Raw genomic sequence first — 20,486 nt, forward strand, 5'->3', positions numbered from 1 at the left:
GACTTCCTTGTGTTCTGGAACAAACATAAACAGATAGAAACCAACAAATAGAGAAACGGGACATTGTTTAATAAGATGCGGAAGTGAATGAGTTTAAAATGAACGTTCAGAGTTTGGATGGTGATGATTCTCATTAGAAGAAGCATCTCAGTGTTCAGGTCCTTAAAAACAGCAGCATTTTACAACATGCATAATGTTACAGATCCTAATGCTCATTTTTGTTCCCAACTGCTCAGTAAACATAACTTATTAAAGAACGACATGACGCTCAAGTAAAGCATTATTACATAAAAAATGAACTGGGTTTGATCCCAGTTCTGTTTCCGACAGAAATCCCATCCAGAATCCCATTCTGCTGTTTCAATAACTTGAGTTTAAACATTTTCCTGTAGCCAGAGAGAGTTGCCAGGCAACACACTCCAGCTCGTCCTGCAGCACCCAAAGGTGTTCCCAGACCATGTGGAATACATTCATATATTTTAGATTCATTGCACACTAACTGAAATATTTCAGGTCTTTTATTGTCTTAATACGGATGATTTTGGCATACAGCTCATGAAAACCCAAAATTCCTATCTCACAAAATTAGCATATTTCATCCGACCAATAAAAGAAAAGTGTTTTTAATACAAAAAACGTCAACCTTCAAATAATCATGTACAGTTATGCACTCAATACTTGGTCGGGAATCCTTTGGCAGAAATGACTGCTTCAATGCGGCGTGGCATGGAGGCAATCAGCCTGTGGCACTGCTGAGGTCTTATGGAGGCCCAGGATGCTTCGATAGCGGCCTTTAGCTCATCCAGAGTGTTGGGTCTTGAGTCTCTCAACGTTCTCTTCACAATATCCCACAGATTCTCTATGGGGTTCAGGTCAGGAGAGTTGGCAGGCCAATTGAGCACAGTGATACCATGGTCAGTAAACCATTTACCAGTGGTTTTGGCACTGTGAGCAGGTGCCAGGTCGTGCTGAAAAATGAAATCTTCATCTCCATAAAGCTTTTCAGCAGATGGAAGCATGAAGTGCTCCAAAATCTCCTGATAGCTAGCTGCATTGACCCTGCCCTTGATAAAACACAGTGGACCAACACCAGCAGCTGACACGGCACCCCAGACCATCACTGACTGTGGGTACTTGACACTGGACTTCTGGCATTTTGGCATTTCCTTCTCCCCAGTCTTCCTCCAGACTCTGGCACCTTGATTTCTGAATGACATGCAGAATTTGCTTTCATCCGAAAAAAGTACTTTGGACCACTGAGCAACAGTCCAGTGCTGCTTCTCTGTAGCCCAGGTCAGGCGCTTCTGCCGCTGTTTCTGGTTCAAAAGTGGCTTGACCTGGGGAATGCGGCACCTGTAGCCCATTTCCTGCACACGCCTGTGCACGGTGGCTCTGGATGTTTCTACTCCAGACTCAGTCCACTGCTTCTGCAGGTCCCCCAAGGTCTGGAATCGGCCCTTCTCCACAATCTTCCTCAGGGTCCGGTCACCTCTTCTCGTTGTGCAGCGTTTTCTGCCACACTTTTTCCTTCCCACAGACTTCCCAGTGAGGTGCCTTGATACAGCACTCTGGGAACAGCCTATTCGTTCAGAAATGTCTTTCTGTGTCTTACCCTCTTGCTTGAGGGTGTCAATAGTGGCCTTCTGGACAGCAGTCAGGTCGGCAGTCTTACCCATGATTGGGGTTTTGAGTGATGAACCAGGCTGGGAGTTTTAAAGGCCTCAGGAATCTTTTGCAGGTGTTTAGAGTTAACTCGTTGATTCAGATGATTAGGTTCATAGCTCGTTTAGAGACCCTTTTAATGATATGCTAATTTTGTGAGATAGGAATTTTGGGTTTTCATGAGCTGTATGCCAAAATCATCCGTATTAAGACAATAAAAGACCTGAAATATTTCCGTTATTGTGCAATGAATCTAAAATATATGAATGTTACATTTTCATCATGACATTATGGAAAATAATGAACTTTATCACAATATGCTAATATTTTGAGAAGGACCTGTATATGGTCCCTCCAGAGAGTTCTGGGTCTGACCCAGGGTCTCTTCTTTTTGTGTTTCACTGGGTCAATTCAAGTAAAAACTCCTTCATTAATCCCAAAGGGAAATTAAATGTTGTTGTAGCTCATATATTTATATGTATTTGTGTATGTGTGTGTGTGTACAGTGCTGTGATGAGCTCTGAAACCTGATTGAAACTCTTGAAACAGATCATTACTGTCTAAATGCTCACACACTTGATTAGGGTGATGAAATAAAAACGCTGCAGATGAAATGGTGAAACTGAAAAGACCAACTTCCATAAAACATCACATATGACATATGTAGAACATAACAATAAAACTACTAAAATACAACTCAAATCAGACCATCAAAGAGTAGAAAAATATCAGTAACCAGCTGATCATAAATAATTAGAAATATTGATTATTGTGTTTGTTCTGTATTTCAGGTTCTTCTATGGCCTCCTAGAGAACTGGACAGAGAACAGCTCCTGTCCAGCATGTGTGCCATCTGTTATTATGGTCCTGGTCCCATTGAGACATCTCAGGGTGTAAATGTCCTCAAAGGACAGACAGACATGGTCTCTACAGATATGTTCATGATTGATTTAGCTGTGGTGTTCTGACAACAGGTCCATTAACAGTTCTAGGGTTATTTGTCTGGTTTCCTGCAGTCATAATCCTTCCTGCCCTTCAGCCTGTAACTGATTCCAGAGCAGCTCTGTGATCCATAATCTGCTCTAATCTTTAATCTGTCCTCCTCTAGCCCGGCTCAGTGTAGCTCTGTCTATTCCGAACTGCAGAGATGAAAGCGGCAGCTCCAGAGGAGTTCCTGGTTCTGCCATGGCCCGGCAGCAGCAGTGGAGGGTCAGAACCTGGGCCCGGAGGGGACGGTTATGGAGGTGTGCTGCTGAAGTGTGGAGCTGCAGTGGGAGTCACTCTGATCTGTAAGATCTTTGTTTGGACATCTTTTTTGTTTCCTAGATTCACGCAGGAGATTTAAAAACTGTTTTCCTGCTAAATTGAGTGAAATATTCAGATCCTCCAACATTTCTACTGTCAGTAGTCATAATAATGATTGAATAATTATTCTAAATTATAATAATGATTTTTCAACAAATCCCGATGGAGGCCATTTACATGAAAAACAAACTAGAAGTCAAACTTCACCTCGGAAAGTATTAACAGCCTCAAACTCTTACATTATTTAACCACTAATTTTATTGTATTGATTGGATTTTATGTGACAGATTAACACAAAGCAGTGGTGAACGGTGGAGGGGTCAAACTGTGATGCATAGTTTTTAATATTTTTTACAAATAAAATCTGAAACATGTGGCATGGATTTGTGTAGGAGATTATGATTACTGATTATAAATATTTATCAAAAATTTGAATTTAAAATCATACTTCAAAAGAAACAAATTCTAACCAAAATCACTTCATACAAATAGAGATCAGAGATACACTCTGGTGGTGTGATTAGTGGGCTCACATCAATTAATAATTACAATTTGTTAATTATTATTAATAATTCATAATTATTAACCAAGATCTTGCCAAATGTCGCTGTGTTATTTCACCAAAAGGTGGAATTCTTACCTTATCTTGACCGTTAATCACTCTTACACAAAATAAACACAAACTCTTTATCAATGTGGAAATGTATTAACCAATAGTCCCTCTTACAATCAAACTATTCTGGTCAAATAACATTCTCCTAACTGAGCCTGCACTATTCTACGAACTGGTTCAGTAATAAAATGCTGTAACAACCTTTAAAGAATCTGTTCCACTTTTAATTTCCTCATTATCACTGAAAAACACAGTGGAGGGCAATAATTATGTTTCTGCCCCTTCATAAATTGATTCTCTTGTTCATAGTGTTTCTTCATCATTGCGTGATGCATTAGACAATGCAGCCCCCTTGAAAAAGAAGGTAATTATTAATAGGAGACTAGCTCCCTGGTTTGATTTAGATCTGTGTACTTTGAAACACAATGTTAGAAAATTGGAGAGAAAATGGCGCTCTACACACCTAGAGGATTCCTACTTAATCTGGAAAAATAGCTTACTGTTGTATAAAAAGACACTTCACCAAGCTAGAACAGCTTATTTCTCATCATTAATAGAAGAGAACAAGAATAATCTTAGGTTTCTCTTTAGTACAGTTGCTAAACTTACACAGAGTCATAGCTCTGTTGAGCCATCCATTCCCTTAGCTCTTAGCAGTCATGACTTTATGGGATTCTTCTTAAATAAAATTGATTCTATTAAAAAGAAAATCTTTGACATACTCCCGAAGATGATTACTTCATCCTCAGCAAGTGAGACAACATTGGAAATAACTGCAGAACCTGATTTGTGTTTGGACTGTTTTGATCCTGTGGAGCTTCCTGAGTTATCAGAAATATTAGCTTCATCTAAACCTTCAACTTGTATGTTAGACCCAATCCCAACCAAATTATTTAAGGAAGTGTTCCCTCTGATTACCAGCCCCATTTTAGATATGATTAATCTATCTTTAGTAAATGGATCAGAACCACAGGCTTTTAAGGTAGCTGTAATTAAACCTTTACTTAAGAAACCTTCGCTTGATCGAGATGATTTAATAAATTACAGACCTATATCCAATCTTCCATTCTTATCTAAAATTCTTGAGAAAATAGTTGCTAATCAAATGTGTGAACATTTATACAGCAATGACCTGTTTGAAGAGTTTCAGTCAGGTTTCAGAGCTCATCATAGCACTGAAACAGCTCTGCTGAAAGTCACTAATGATATTCTTATGGCCTCAGATAATGGACTTGTGTCTGTTCTGGTTCTGTTAGATCTCAGTGCTGCTTAAATGGATTGCTTCTAAATTCAGACAAGACAGAAGTTGTCGTCTTTGGACCGGAGTCTTTAAAAAAGAAACTGCTTAGTCAATCACTTAACCTGGATGGCATTAAATTGACCTCCGATAATAAAGTAAAAAACCTTGGTGTTAACTTTGACTAGGACATGTCATTTAAATCCCATATTAAACAGGTTTCTAGGATTTCCTTCTTTCATCTCCAGAACATTGCCAAAATTAGAAATATCCTGTCCAGGAGTGACACTGAAAAACTAGTCCATGCATTTGTTACTTCAAGGCTGGACTATTGTAATTCTTTACTATCAGGATGTCCACAAAATGCAGTTAAAAGCCTTCAGCTGATTCAAAATGCTGCAGCAAGAGTTCTGATGAAAATTAAAAAGAGAGATCATATTTCTCCTATTTTAGCTTCCCTTCATTGGCTCCCTGTTAAATCCAGAATAGAATTTAAAATTCTCCTCCTCACATATAAAGCCCTTAATGATCTAGCTCCATCATACATCTGAGATCTGATTGGTCCATATGTTCCTAACAGAGCACTTTGTTCTCAGACTGCAGGTTTACTGGTGGTTCCTAGAGTCTCTAGAAGTAGAATGGGAGGCAGATCCTTTAGTTATCAGGCTCCTCTCCTGTGGAACCAGCTCCCAGTTTTAGTCCGTGAGGCAGACACCCTGTCTACTTTTAAGGCTAGGCTTAAAACTTTCCTTTTTGATAAAGCTTATAGTTAGAGTGGCTTAGGTTATCCTGAGCTATCTCTGTAGTTATGCTGCTATAGGCTTAGGCTGCTGGAGGACATAATGACCACTTTCACTCTCTTTGCTACATTCTCATACTACTCTCCAATTTTGCATTATTTGCTGTTATTTCAGCTTTTAACTTTGTTCTCTCTTTTCTCTTTCTAGAAGCTACACCTGGCCTGACTCTGTGTCTACCTGTGACACCTTTCTGGAGAGGGGCATCGTCCAAGCTTCTGCTGACAACAACTTAATGCTCACCTTCTACAGATGATCCACATGGCCCTGTCTTTCAGTGTTTAACCCTTTCTCTCTCCTAGACATGGCTACTGACTGAGCTTCTACTGTAACTAACTCTATGTTCTCTCTTTCAGACTCTAACCTTGAAAACTGGATCAGAGTTTATCTGTTCTTTCTTTCTAGATGAAACGACTAAAGGAGCTACATCCATTAACATTTACTTTTCCTTCCCATAGAAAGTACTCCTGGATCAGTGCTTCTTTGTTCTCTTTGTGTCTCTGCTCTGTTCTCTCAAACCTCCAGTCGGTCGTGGCAGATGGCCGCTCACACTGAGCCTGGTTCTGGTTCTGCTGGAGGTTTCTTCCTGTTAAAAGGGAGTTTTTCCTCTCCACTGTCGCTACATGCATGCTCAGTATGAGGGATTGCTGCAAAGTCAACACCAGTGACTGTCCACTGTCTCTACATGCTCATCCAGGAGGAGTGAATGCTGCAAGTCACTGACTGGATGCAATCTGCTGGGTTTCCTTAGATAGAAAAACTTTTTATCCAATTTGAATAAATAACTGAATCTGACTGAACTGTTCAATGATTACGATTAACTGGAATGTATGAACCTGACTGTTGTGAAGAACCTTGAGACGACATGTGTTGTGAATTGGTGCTATAGAAATAAACTGAATTGAATTGAATTGAACTAATAATTAAAAATAGGATTACATACTGTGGGTAGATGGAGATCAAACCAGAAGATTATGGACTGAGTGGGAATGGGTCAAAGCTTCAGATTAACTTGGAAAATGGAAACAAAATTAATAAATGGTAAGGAGTTTTCCACATAGGCAGGCCTTTGGGAGCGGCTTAGCTCTTTACCTGCTAACAGAGCATAAAATCCCCCAAGGTGGGAACTCAGTGAAACACAAAGGGCCATAAACTTTGAAACAATGGAGATGAACACGAGGCTCATTTCATCGCCTCAGTCTGTTCTAAAGTCCACTTTAACTTTAAACTAGGTCAGCGCTCAGTTAATTAGAACACGGTACAAACGCATTGGCATTCAACCTTTGGTGGGCACAGCCGCGCTTCAGAGTCCAACAGTATTAAACAGTTCATCATAAAATTCAATCAATATTGCATGCAACACGTTAATCCCTTGAATTAACGAGTGGTGATACTAGATCACCTCAACCCAGCCCAGACTAGAGACCAAAACCAGAAAACAAAACGAGTTTACTTGGTGTTGAATCGTTTGGGAAGAGGGGTGCAGAAAAGTTGCCCTCCTTCAAAGAAGGGATGAAGTTGTCTTTTGCATGTAGAACAAACATCAATTTTGGTCTCCTCTAATTGGAGCACCTTCTTCCACGTTTGCTGGGTCTTCTACATGACCTGTAGTAAACTGGACTTTTTCTGTGGAGTTCACAAATCTGAGATCCAATTGTGACAAATAATACAAATAATTACAACCTCAGAGGTTTCTTATCTACTTTACTTTACTTTACCATGTCCTTTATGGACAAGCTGCAGTAGGCAATCATGTTTCAGCCTGATTCAAAGGGCCAAACTGTGTCTGGAACATCTCAGGTTTTCAGGAACTTGATTCCAGAACTGATGGAGTTGTTGTTCTGCTTCTGGGAATTTGCTCTGAGCACTTGAGGGGTACACTTGCTTTGTAAGTGACAGTGACTCTGAGTCTATAAAGGTCAATGTAGACAATCACCAAAGCAGTAATTTAAGGGCTGCTTGGATGGGATCCATTTCCCTGGTGTTGGTTAGGACTCTGGCAGCAGTATTTTGGATAAGCTGCAGCTGCCGGGTGTCTACAGGCCCCACTGTGATATTCTGAAAGTAAAAGCCTGCAGCAGGAATTTCTTACATCAATAAAGGATTTTCAGGTGGCAAAACTAGAAACAAACTTTCTGTAGTTGTTCAAATTTAGCTCTGAGTCCATTACAACACAGATGTTTCTGGCACGCTTGGTGGTTTTTAGCCTCATGAGCTCTTCTCCACTAAGATGGAAGAAGTTCTGACCCATTCACTCACTGACATTATGGACACACCAACTCAGGGAAGGGACTGAGGTTACCTGGTGACACAGAAATATATAACTGTATCATCAGTATAGAGAGATGAGATGTTGTAGTACTGTGTATTACCTGAGCTAGGGGAAGCAGTGGCATTTCTACATGTGCCTTCCAAACATCTCCATCTCTGTTCTTCATGTGCTCCAAATCACAGGAATATTGAACTTGCTTTGAGCCTGAGGAATCACCCATTTATCACACAGAAAGATCTAATTCTGCCACCTGGTGACATGAAATGTTGCCTGTAGTTTTTCTATAAAATATGAAACATAATAATTTTCCTTGTATTCGTCAGATTTATGGTGTAGTTGACATCTTTGAAAGAGCCAGAAACATGAATATACAGGAAATATTCTGTTGTATATTTAAAATATTATTAGGATTGTAAAATGAATATCACTGTTGAATTACGTCCTTTAGGAAGCAGGCATGTTTCAGCTGTTTATTCTTGTCAAAATCAGATAAAAAGATATATCTGGTATTTTGTTTAAGACAAATTAAACAACAAATTTAAATACATTGACATAACAATAAAAACTGGAGACATAGTGAGTGAATCCAGGCACACAGTCAACATCGTTAGAAAACCAAGGATCTATTTACACCTTAAAATAACTACTGAAATAAAACACTTGGTGCTCAACAAAAACTGTTCAAAGCAGCAAAACAAGGTGTGGTTCTCCTGCAGTAACTGGAAGACCTCAGGTGTTTTATCAATTTCTACCATTAAATCTGAAAGTCAGTGTTGAGTTTGCATCTCTTCTCACCTGTTGCTGTTTCTTCATTTCCAGGTGTGGTTGTGCTCAGAAAGTGGATTGCAGGAGGAGTGTGCCAATGTTCGGTCCGGCTGGATGGAAAGACGGTTCTGGTGACCGGAGCAAACACTGGCATTGGTAAAGAGACCTGCAGAGACCTGGCAGGAAGAGGTGAGACAGTTGCACGTCACCTGACAGAAAGCTGTGAGGTTCTGAAGGGTCCAAAAACTGAAAATATTATTAATTTGAAACATGGTCTGAATGTCAATCATACATTTATTGCATATTTTAAAAAAATAAATGAAACTATGTTCTCATAGTCAACGGGACAGTCCAGGTAATGTTGGTCAGAGGGAGCACTTCTGGGCAGTCAGTATCTTCCCTGCAGTGGACAGCAGAACTAACGGACTAGGTTCCTTGTTACCAAAGCAAGAGCTTTCTGGGTTCATCCAGGAGGAGCTTGGAGTAGGGCTTCTGCTCCTCCAAATCAAAAGGAGTCAGCTAAGGAGTCATCTGATCAGAATGTCTCTCGAGGGCCTCCCTTTGAAAATTTTCAGGCCACACCCCACTTTGAGGAGGCCCCATGGAAGATGGAGAAGTCTTTGCAAGGACAATAAATCCCTTCTGGTATTGACCTACCTTGGTATCCCTCAGGAGGAGCTGGGTGAAGGACCTTCGGGGTTTCCATCTTGGATGTGTTCCCTGATCTTTGTTAAGCAGAAGACGAAGCAGGATGGATAGATGTTTACTATTTTCTTTCATAGTTTCAATTACACCCCTCCTTGAACCGCCACCTTAACATGGTGGAGGGGTTTGAGTGCTCAAATGATCCTAGAGGCTATGTTGTCTGGGGCCTAAATGCCCCTGGTAGGGTCTCCCATGGCAAACATGCTCTAGGTGATGGGTCAGACAAAGAGTGGTTCAAGAATCCCTCATGAAGAACAAAATATCGAGGCACGTGACGTCGCCCGGTACGGCGGAGCCGGGGTCCCACCCTGGAGCCAGGCCAGGGGTCGGGACTCGTCGGAGAGCGCCTGGTGGCCGGGTTGCTCCTCGCAGGACCGGCCAGGCCAAGCCCAAACGAGAGACGCGAGGCCATCCCCCAGTGGGCCCACCACCTGCAGGAACCGTGAGGGACCGGTGCAAAGAGGATTGGGTGGCGGACGAAGGTGGAGACCTCAGCGGTCCGATCCCCAGATGCTTAGGCTGGCTCTAGGGACATGGAATGTCACCTTGCTGGTGGGGAAGGAGCCTGAGCTGGTGTGGGAGGTCGAGAGATATCGACTAGAAATAGTCGGGCCTGCCTCCACGCACAGTGTGGGCTCTGGAACCCGTCTCCCCGAGAGGGGTTGGACTCTCTTCTACTCTGGAGTGGCCCACGGGGAGAGGTGGCGGGCTGGTGTGGGTTTGCTTGTTGCCCCCCAGCTCAGCCGTCTCGTGTTGGGGTTTACCCCAGTGGATGAGAGTGTCGCATCCCTGCGCCTTCGGGTTGGGGAGAGGTCTCTGACTATCATTTCAGCCTACGGGCCGAGTGGTAGTGCAGAGTACCCGGCCTTCTTGGTGTCCCTGTCGGGGGTGCTGGATAGAGCCCCTCCCGGGGACTCCGTTATTCTGCTGGGGGACTTCAACGCCCACGTGGGGAACGACAGTGACACCTGGAGAGGCGTGATCGGGAGGAATGGCCTCCCCGATCTGAATCCGAGCAGTGTTTTATTATTGGACTTCTGTGCTAGTCACGGATTGTCCATAACGAACACCATGTTCAAACATAAGGGTGTCCATCAGTGGACTTGGCACCAGGACACCCTAGGCAGGAGGTCGATGATCGACTTTGTTGTCGTATCGTCAGACCTTCGGCCGCATGTTTTGGACTCTTCGGGTGAAGAGAGGGGCTGAGCTGTCCACTGATCACCACCTGGTGGTGAGTTGGATCCGCTGGAGGAGGAGAAAGCCGGACAGACTTGGCAGGCCCAAGCGCATAGTGAGGGTCTGCTGGGAACGCCTGGCGGAGCCCTCGGCCAGGGATGTATTCAACTCTCACCTCCGGGAGAGCTTCGACCAGATCCCGGGTGATGTTGGAGACATAGAGTCCGAGTGGACCATGTTCTCCGCATCTATTGTCGATGCTGCTGCCCATAGCTGCGGCCGTAAGGTCTGCGGTGCCTGTCGCGGCGGCAATCTCAGAACCCGGTGGTGGACACCGGCAGTAAGGGATGCTGTCAAGCTGAAGAAGGAGTCCTATCGGCTGTGGTTGGCTTGTGGGACTCCTGAGGCTGCTGACGGGTACCGTGAGGCCAAGCGTGCTGCGGCCCGGGCTGTGGCAGAGGCAAAAACTCGGGCCTGGGAGGAGTTCGGTGAGGCCATGGAGAAGGACTACCGGTTGGCCTCGAAGCGATTCTGGCAAACCGTCCGGCGCCTCAGGAGGGGGAAGCAGTGCTTCGCCAACACTGTTTATAGTGGGGGCGGGAGACTGCTGACCTCGACTGAGGTCATTATTGGGCGGTGGAAGGAGTACTTCGAGGATCTCCTCAATCCTGCCATCACGCATTCCTTGGTAGAAGCAGAGGCCGGGGACTCAGGGTTGGACTCTTTCATCACCCAGGCTGAAGTCATTGAGGTGGTTAAAAAAGCTCCATGGTGGCAAGGCTTCGGGGGTGGATGAGATCCGCCCTGAGTACCTCATGTCTCTGGATGTTGTTGGGCTGTCATGGTTGACACGCCTCTTCAACATTGCGCGGCGGTCGGGGACAGTGCCTCTGGACTGGCAGACTGGGGTGGTGGTCCCCCTTCATAAGTAGGGGGACCAGAGGGTGTGTTCCAACTACAGGGGGATCACACTCCTCAGCCTCCCTGGTAAGACCTACACCAGGGTATTGGAGAGGAGAGTCCGGCCGATAGTCGAACCTCGGCTTCAGGAGGAGCAGTGTGGTTTTGGTCCCGGCCATGGAACACTGGACCAGCTCTATACCCTCTACAGGGTGCTCAAGGGTTCATGGAAGTTTGCCCAACCGGTTCACATGTGTTTTGTGGACCTGGAGAAAGCATTCGACTGTGTCCCTCGTGATGCCCTGTGGGGGGTGCTCCAGGAGTATGGAATCGGGGGCCCTTTATTAGGGGCCATCCGGTCCCTGTACGAGCAGAGCGGGAGTTTGGTCGGCATTGCCGGCACTAAGTCGGACCTGTTCCCGGTGCATGTTGGACTCCGGCAGGGCTGCCCTTTGTCACCGGTCCTGTTCATAACTTTTATGGACAGGATTTCTAGGCGCAGCCAAGGGCCGGAGGGGGTCTGGTTTGGGGACCAGTGGATTTAATCTCTTCTTTTCGCAGATGGCGTGGTCCTGCTGGCCCCCTCTAGCCAAGACCTACAGCATGCGGTGTGGCGGTTCGCAGCCGAATGTGAAGCGGCTGGGATGAGGATCAGCTCCTCCAAGTCCGAGGCCATGGTTCTTGACCGGAAAAGGGTGGCTTGTCCTCTTCAGGTTGGAGGGGAGTTCCTGCCTCAAGTGGAGGAGTTAAAGTATCTCAAGGTCTTGTTCACGAGTGAGGGAAGAATGGAGCGGGAGATCGACAGACGGATCGGTGCGGCTGCCGCAGTAATGGGGGCGCTGTGCCGGTCCGTTGTGGTGAAGAGAGAGCTGAGCCGAAAAGCAAAGCTCTCAATTTACCGGTCGGTCTATGTTCCTACCCTCACCTATGACCATGAACTTTGGGTCATGACCGAAAGAACGAGATCACGGATACAAGCGGCTGAAATGAGCATCTTCCGTAGGGTGGCCGGGCACTCCCTTAGAGATAGGGTGAGGAGCTCGGAGTAGAGCTGCTGCTCCGAGCTCCTCGAGAGGAGCCAGTTGAGGTGGCTCGGGCATTTATACCGGATGCCTCCTGGACGCCTTACTGGGGAGGTGTTCCAGGCACGTCCCACCGGGAGGAGGCCCAGGGGACGGCCCAGGACACGCTGGAGGGACTATGTCTCTCGGCTGGCCTGGGAACGCCTTGGGCTCCCCCTGGAGGAACTGGAGGAGGTGTCTGGAGAGAGGGACGTCTGGGCGTCTCTGCTGAGTCTGCTGTCCCCGCGACCCGGTCCCGGATAAGCGGAAGACGACGAGTACGAGTTTCAATTACACATGGACCATAAGTATTAGAGCTTTTGAAATGTACCGACTATGCTGAGTCAGTATGATTGGTAGCTTCAGATGAATTTGAATCAGAGGAGGAAACTGCAGAAGGACCTCCAGGTTTTGGTGAGGGTCTGCTGCTCCGCTGCTGAAACTAAGCAATGACTTCAAGTGAAGAGACCCAGGTTTCTCTCCCACTGATGAAAACTCTGTGGGTTCCTCACAGGGACAACTGATTGTTCATGGAGGTGCAGGTCTGCATGCTAAGATGACTGTTCTGCTGATCTGACATGTTGATGGAGAAATCGGTTCTTTGGTTTAAAGAAGTTTTAAATCGAACAGGTGGAGCTCAGAGGGCTTCCTCAGACAATCCTGTTAATCAGCTCAGCTGGTTTTATCTTCTGAGTGCTGCTGGTTAACATCCTGCATTAATACCACACAAGTATCCTAAAACCACGATCAGGCTCAGAAACCACAGCACTCGTTAATACCACAGTCGCCCGCAGACCAATGTGTTGGTTGTGATACCAGGAGCCCGGGTGGTGATGGCGTGCAGGGATCTGATCCGGGCGGAGCGGGCAGCGGAGGAGATCCGCCAGTCGACAGGAAACGGCAATGTGGTGATCAGACACCTAGACCTGGCCTCGGTTTACTCTGTCTCACAGTTCGCCAAGGACTTCCTGGATAGTGAAGACAGACTAGACATCCTGGTCAACAACGCAGGTGAGCTCACCTGTACTCCTGTCTGTGTGTCCATCTGTCTGTCTCTGTCCTCATCCATCTACTCTTCTATGCTGCAGGTGTGATGATGTGTCCCAGGTGGCTCACAGAAGATGGCTTTGAGACTCAGATGGCCGTCAATCATCTAGGTCACTTCCTGTTGACAAATCTGCTGCTGCCGATGCTAAAAAGCTCCGCCCCCAGCCGTGTGATCAACGTATCATCCATTGCCCACAAGGGAGGTATGACCTGTGACCTCAGCTTCTTAATATTTCTGAGATGTTTCTGATCCCTGCTGATGGTTATTGTCTGTACTGGTTTTCAGGTCGAATCGACTTTGATGACTTATTCTTCAGCAACAGACCGTATAGCGCTCTGGAGAGCTACAGACAGAGCAAACTGGCCAACGTCCTGTTCACACGAGAACTTGCTCGACGACTCAAAGGTTCACACAAACAGAACACACATGTTAATTCACCCCAGAAGTCTCTGAGATCCTGATGAACACCAGGAAAATGATGGAAACAACCTCAGTCGGATGGAAAGTGTGAAACTTCGTCTGTTTCTGTCACCTGTAGATGGAAATGCTCATTAGTCTGAGCGCTGAGGAGCAGAAAATGTATCAGAATCATCTGAGGGACACTTTCATTCTCACTGAGAAGAAAATGTTGGATCAGCAGATTAACTCCTAACATGTCAGGTTTGATGATTCCTAAGGTGGACCAGCTGGAGACAATCACACATGTCCACCACACATGTTCTGCTGGAGGTTTCTTCCTGTTAAAAGGGAGTTTTTCCTCTCCACTGTCGCTACATGCATGCTCAGTATGAGGGATTGCTGCAAAGTCAACACCAGTGACTGTCCACTGTCTCTACATGCTCATCCAGGAGGAGTGAATGCTGCAAGTCACTGACTGGATGCAATCTGCTGGGTTTCCTTAGATAGAAAAACTTTTTATCCAATTTGAATAAATAACTGAATCTGACTGAACTGTTTGATAGTTATGATTAATTGGAATGTATGAACCTGACTGGGAATCTGGATGATTGGATTGAACTGAGTTTGTGAAGACCCTTGAGACGACATGTGCTGTGAATCGGCGCTATATAAATAAACTGAATTGAATTGAATTGAATTGAACAGCTGCTAAAGTTGCTCCTAACTGGGGAACGATGGCAGCTTTGGTTCAGCTGGAGGACATCACCAATGAAAGAAGAGAGATCCTCCTGACCTGCTGGTACATGATGATGCATGGCTCATCAGCAGGTTTAGATTGTCCAGGACAATCATCTTGGAGCTCTGCATGGAGCTGGCCCCAGTGCTACAGAGGGAAACCAGGAGGAACTGTGGGTCTCTGTTACCAGTTCTAGATCTTCCTACCCTGCAATCCTTTCAACCGGACCTTCTCAGAGGGAGCTGACTGACAGGTTGGGTATTTAACAGTCATCCCTGAGCGGGCCATGCCAGCCATGTGGGTTGGCCTTGTCGGTATGTTGCTCAGATATAGAAAGTTCCCCTGAACTGTGCCTCTCATTTGCAGCGAGGAGCCGATTCTAGAATTGCATTGCTCACAGAGTAGTTTTGTTGTTTTCCTTCTGATATCATATTTAAAAAAAACTTGAATTCCTCATTTTGTGGATGATGATAGCTTTTCTTGGATGATTGTTCCTTTTAGTATTGGATGCTGTGCAGCTGGAAGGATTTTTGTCAATACGTGTTATTCTTTAGGACATTTGTTATGATGCATTGCCATGGCAACAGGGTTGTTTCTTACAACCGGGAGCAGCTGATTAATATCTTAAAAGCTCAAATAATACTTCAACTACAACCCCAAATCCCTGATGAGTTGAAAAGGAGACGCCGTGGATGCAGAGCAGGAGCTAAGAGGAGAGAGAGAAGGAGGAAGTTCAAACCATCTCTTCCGTCGGTTATGATGGGCAATGTGAGATCGTTGGGAAACAAGTTGGATGAACTCCAAGCCCTACAAAGGACCCAGCCAGAGTACCGGGCATGCAGTATCATGTGTTTTACTGAGACATGGTTGCAGGATCATATCCCCGACTCCAGCGTCTCTCTGCCAGGCTTTTTAACCATACGAGCAGACAGAGATTTAAAGAGGAGCGGCAAATGTAAAGGAGGTGGACTAGCAGTACTTGTGAACAACAGATGGTGTAATCCAGGACATGTTACTGTGAAGTGTCATCTCTGCAGTCCAGATATTGAACTGTTAGCAGTAAGTTTTTGTCAACAATATTTACCCAGAGAGTTTATCTGTGTTATTTTTCAGTTTACGTTCCACCTTTAGCTGTTGCCGACACTGCATGCGATCCCATCTGCTCGGTTGTTGCTAAGCTACAGACACAACACCCCAATGTGTTTGTGGCAATATCTGGTGATTTTAACCACGCTGCACTCTCTGCTACACTTCCAACGTTTCTACAGTTTGTCAGCTGCTCTACCAGAGAAAATAAAACATTGGATTTGTTTTATGCAAATGTCAAGGACTCACATCTCTAAAGTTGGACCTTCTGTGCTCGAAATATAAGCCCCTTGTTCAGAAGCAACCTGTAATAAAGAGAACTATAAGAAGATGGTCACAGGAAGCTGAAGAAGCCCTGCGCAGTTGTTTTGAGGCTACAGACTCATATCAATGCCATGACTGAATGTGTGACTGGCTATATAAACGTCTGTCTGGATTTCACCAGCCCCAACAGAATGGTGAGATGCTTATCCCAATAACAAACCCTGGATCACCAGTGACCTGAAGGACCTGCTTAACAAGAATAAAAGAGCCTTCAGAGAGAGAGACAGAGAATTATTGAAGTTAAACATCCCTGTCTACACACGGTTTCATACATCTGATTTTTTTTTTTGTGCACTGCAATTTCTCCCTGCTGCCAACGTTTAGTATGAAAACTGCACACTCTTTAGGACTTGAGGCCCCAGAACACTGCGGTTCTCACCCACACCAGGAACACTTTGAGGTCCTGGATTTACTTTTCCATCCAACACACGCTTGTGGTTGTGAGATATGGAACGTGATTTAAACTAGAACCAGATCCTAAATAAAAGCAGTTGAAATGAGCTTCTTTATTGTGCTGGTTCCACAAAACCAAAGATCCTTTCCCAAGAAAATTCATATAGCTTCTTCAGACTGCACTCTCTGCAGTACTCATTTGAAACAGCAGATGCAATTGAGAAAATATGCCAGTATTCAACATCTGGTAGCAGAAGAAGAATTGTAGAGGGGTCAGGTCCTTTAGCAGCATCAGAATCAGAAAAGCTTTATTGCCAAGTACGTTTTTGGACATACAAGGAATTTGTTTTGGCGTAGTTGGTGCAATACAGTACAAATTAAACATTATAAACATAGCTACAAAATAAATAGAAATATATGTGCACAGTTTTAAGTGAGTGAGAGTAAATGTAGAGCAGTATGTAGAGCAGAATAAGATGTGAGAGCACAGCAGTGCATCCTAACTGCACAGTTACATTTGCTGTTTGAATGAGAGAACCTTCAGATACTGGCAAAACAACAACAATCCTTCACCCCCACCTGGAGCGTTCTAAGCCATCAGTGCTGGGTCATGACATTGTTCTAGAGGTCAAACTGTAAGCACAAACCGAGAGCGGGAAATAAAGTGAGGAGCTAAATCAAAACTGAGGTGGTTCTTTTAATCAGGATGACTCCAGAAACATGTCCATGGAAATTAAACCAGAAGGAGATTCTGAAACACAACTAGAACTTTTGGAGGGATTGAGTATCCATCGTCATCAACTTCTTAGGAGGAGTGGCCTAGTGGTTAAAGAGCAGGGCATTTACGTACTGGGGAGGCCACAAGTACCCTGGTTTGAATCCCACAGCCTGCCACTCTGGGTCTCTGAGCAAGACCCTTAGCCCCTGAATTCTCCTCAGGTGCCACACAATGACAGCCCACGGTGCACTAAGGGATGGACAATTTCTCCATTGTGATGTCAATAAAGTTTATTATTTTTATTATTAAAACACCTTGGGATTCTCCAGGAGGAGATAAAGAGTGTTCCTAGGGAGAGGGACGTCTGTGTTGTCCAGCTTGACCCTTCACCTACACAATCCAACCTTAAACAGACATGAACATAGATGTTTGGGGAATTTAAATGTACTTATGAACACTAAAGAAGAAGTCTAACAAAAAGATAGACTGTATTAATATCATCATCTCAGCACTGTGCTGTGATGGGTTTCTTACGTTCCTCATCTGTCCTACAGGTTCTGGCGTGTCGGCTTTCTGTCTCCACCCTGGCGTGATCCGGACTGAGCTTGGTCGCCATGTAGAGGGCTGGTTCCCCCTGCTGGGGGCACTGCTGAGGCTTCCTGCCCTGCTGCTGATGAAGACCCCGAGAGAGGGCAGCCAGACCACAGTGTTCTGCGCTGTGACGCCGGGCCTGCAGGAACTATCAGGCCACTACTTCAGGTAGAGGGCGAGGGTAAAACTTGCGTGCAGGAAGGATAATGAGTGTGTCTTCATGCTTGTGCTGCAATTGACAGTATATCAGCATCACAGTGTTTGATTTTAATTGGTCAGATAGAGCTGTGGAGCATTGTGTGGTATATCTAATGAGGTGAGCTCAGTTGGTCGGTTTAGTGGACCAAGTGATGTACAGAATGTTTTGTGTCCACAGTGACTGTGCAGAGAAGGAGGCAGCACCGGAGGGACGGGATGACGATGTGGCCTGGAGGTTGTGGGAGGAAAGCGCCCGACTAGTTAGATTGAAGGGCACATGGTGACCTCTAATGTGCTGGTTAACATGCAAACAAGAAGTCACAGAGACGGTTGCAGTGCCCCCATCTGGACAGAGTGAGGAAGAGATGAAACAGTCATTATTGTCAGGTGGACCAACCCAGGTGTTCCAGGAGTTTTCCATCAGTCATCAAGTCTGGAGCAGAGCAGCAACACTCCAGCCTGGGTCCAGAGTTTTTTCTCTGACAGGGTGCAGGCCTAAACCAGGGCCGGTGCTAGAACTGTTCTTAAATGGTTCTGTAAAAACCCAGATAACACACTTTATGGTTTTTCACCTTCACAGCTGAAGTTCCAACTTGGAACCAGGTCATTCTGTCCCTGAAATGCCTCTTCCTCTGCTGTGATTGATTGTTTGTCTCCATTAACCAGATCTTTTCTCCAGTCCGGCACAGAGCTGGACCTGAGGTCTTTTTACAGTCCTAGAGTCTGGACTGGTGCTACCTTAGATCAAAACAGAATGAAGAGATGCTTCATTTAGAATTTAAACCAATTCAGTATCAGAACCAGAAATAACCCATTAATGTTCCTCTGGTGTTTCCTTGAAGTCTTAAAAGTTTCCTTGTTCACCTCGTGTTTATTTCATGATCTGTTCGTCTTCCTCCCCATGTCTGCTTGTTAATGAAACGGTTAGGGGGTTTCTCAACTGTCAGGACCCTTTTACTTCCGATCCATTTGGTGAACTTCAAACGGACAACAGTTTGTTCCCTCCGATAGTCCGTTTCAGTTGGGCAGGTGTGTCAGCTCATCTGAACTCTGGTCCGTCTGAAAACATGGGTCTTGATTCCGTTGCAGGTCGCCTGCAATAGGAAAGCAACTGAGCAACCAAGGGAACCAAAGACAGGAAGTGATGTATGATATGCGGACATAGATGTGATGTAAAAATGTTTAAAGCCTCACTTTGCATCTGTGTAACCATAGCAACACACCGTAGTCTCTCCTGTACGCAGATGATTCAGGCAGCAGATGAGCAGGTTTGCAGGGTGTTGGAGATCGAACATCTCCTTCCTTTTCCTAAACATGACTCTTGGTGGTCTGTCTGCGTTCCTTTCAGGTACCGACTCTTATCTCAGTGTTTTTCGAACTGTTTCTTCCACTGATGTGTCACAGGGTCATCAAGTCAGGAGGACTTTACTGAACATGCTCCCGCTGATCTTCAGCCCATCTCCATTGTGTGTACATCCATCCTCATGTCTAAATAAAACCTTTCAGGTTGAATTACTTCATACTAAGTTCAACCCTCTTTGGGTTTGGACTGCAGAACTTCTTAACCTTTATTTTTAGTTGGACAGGTCCTTCTGAACGTTTAATGGAGCTAGGATCTGATCTAACGTCACAGGAACATCTAGTGGCTTAAATTGCAGCAGGAAGGTTCCAGGTGTTGCACCAAATCTTTTGACAATTAGATGTACCGACTTCAGAGGGTGCCGTTACATGGCTGAATTAACGAAGGTCAAATATCCTTATACCCAATATCAGAAACTGACTGTACCACAACTTCATTTATGCTCCAGAATATGAAATACCTTCATTTTGAAGAGGTTTTACCGGAATCAGACACATTCTGACGACCACTAGGAGAACATGGGACCATCCTGGACCTTAATGGACAGTTTAAACATATGTCAGGGCCTTCTTCACATCAGTGGTAAAACATGTACAAAGCAGACAAATGGGAAAGTCACCTATAGTAGCAGCAGTAATGTGGTTTGAGCTTCAGACCATTTCCTTTAGGCTCAAACATGGTTTTGATTTTGTCCGTCTCAAAACGCCCAGTCCGTTGCAACAGATGGCTGCCCTTAATGAGCCTAGTTCTGGTTCTGCTGGAGGTTTCTAAAAGTTGAGTTTTCCTGTCCACTGTCACCAAATGCATGTTCAGGAGGGAGGTACTGAGGAAAAGTCAGTGATGCAGTGGGCTGGGTTTCTTTAGACAGAAAACTGTTGACCGGGTGAAATAATAAACAGAACCGGACTGAGACGAAACTGAGATAAACTGAAATGAATGTAACTGGCTCTGAAACGGTCCGATTGGACTGACTGTATATTTCTGTGTACGAACTAAAAATGTTTGTCCAAAAAATGGCGTTTGTTGGGAACTGGTTCTAAATAAATAAAGTAGAGACACACCTGAGTAGGTTTGTATCAGCAGCTCTCACAAAGGCACATTTAATTGTAGCACATATCAGTAACAAGACAATTCAAA

At 45.0% G+C, this 20,486-nt stretch overlaps 1 protein-coding gene across 2 annotated transcripts; it reads left to right on the forward strand.

The window, feature by feature from the left end:
- Positions 1 to 20: 20 nt before the first annotated feature.
- Positions 21 to 20,414, forward strand: si:dkey-23o4.6 (retinol dehydrogenase 13). Of its 2 annotated transcripts, none has more exons than XM_047360755.1 (8): positions 21 to 158; positions 2,808 to 2,951; positions 8,706 to 8,840; positions 13,316 to 13,507; positions 13,585 to 13,746; positions 13,830 to 13,949; positions 17,755 to 17,959; positions 18,168 to 20,414. In XM_047360755.1, exons 2-8 carry the CDS (start codon positions 2,810 to 2,812, stop codon positions 18,271 to 18,273), a joined length of 1,062 nt encoding a protein of 353 aa, XP_047216711.1. In that variant the 5' UTR covers positions 21 to 158; positions 2,808 to 2,809; the 3' UTR covers positions 18,274 to 20,414. The 2 variants fall into 2 exon arrangements, with proteins under 2 accessions (XP_047216711.1, XP_047216710.1); XM_047360754.1 differs by having other exon boundaries at positions 36 to 158; positions 2,454 to 2,951.
- The last annotated feature ends 72 nt before the right edge of the window (positions 20,415 to 20,486 follow it).

Source organism: Girardinichthys multiradiatus, chromosome 3 (genome assembly GCF_021462225.1).
Source record: "Girardinichthys multiradiatus isolate DD_20200921_A chromosome 3, DD_fGirMul_XY1, whole genome shotgun sequence".
NCBI lineage: Eukaryota > Metazoa > Chordata > Actinopteri > Cyprinodontiformes > Goodeidae > Girardinichthys > Girardinichthys multiradiatus.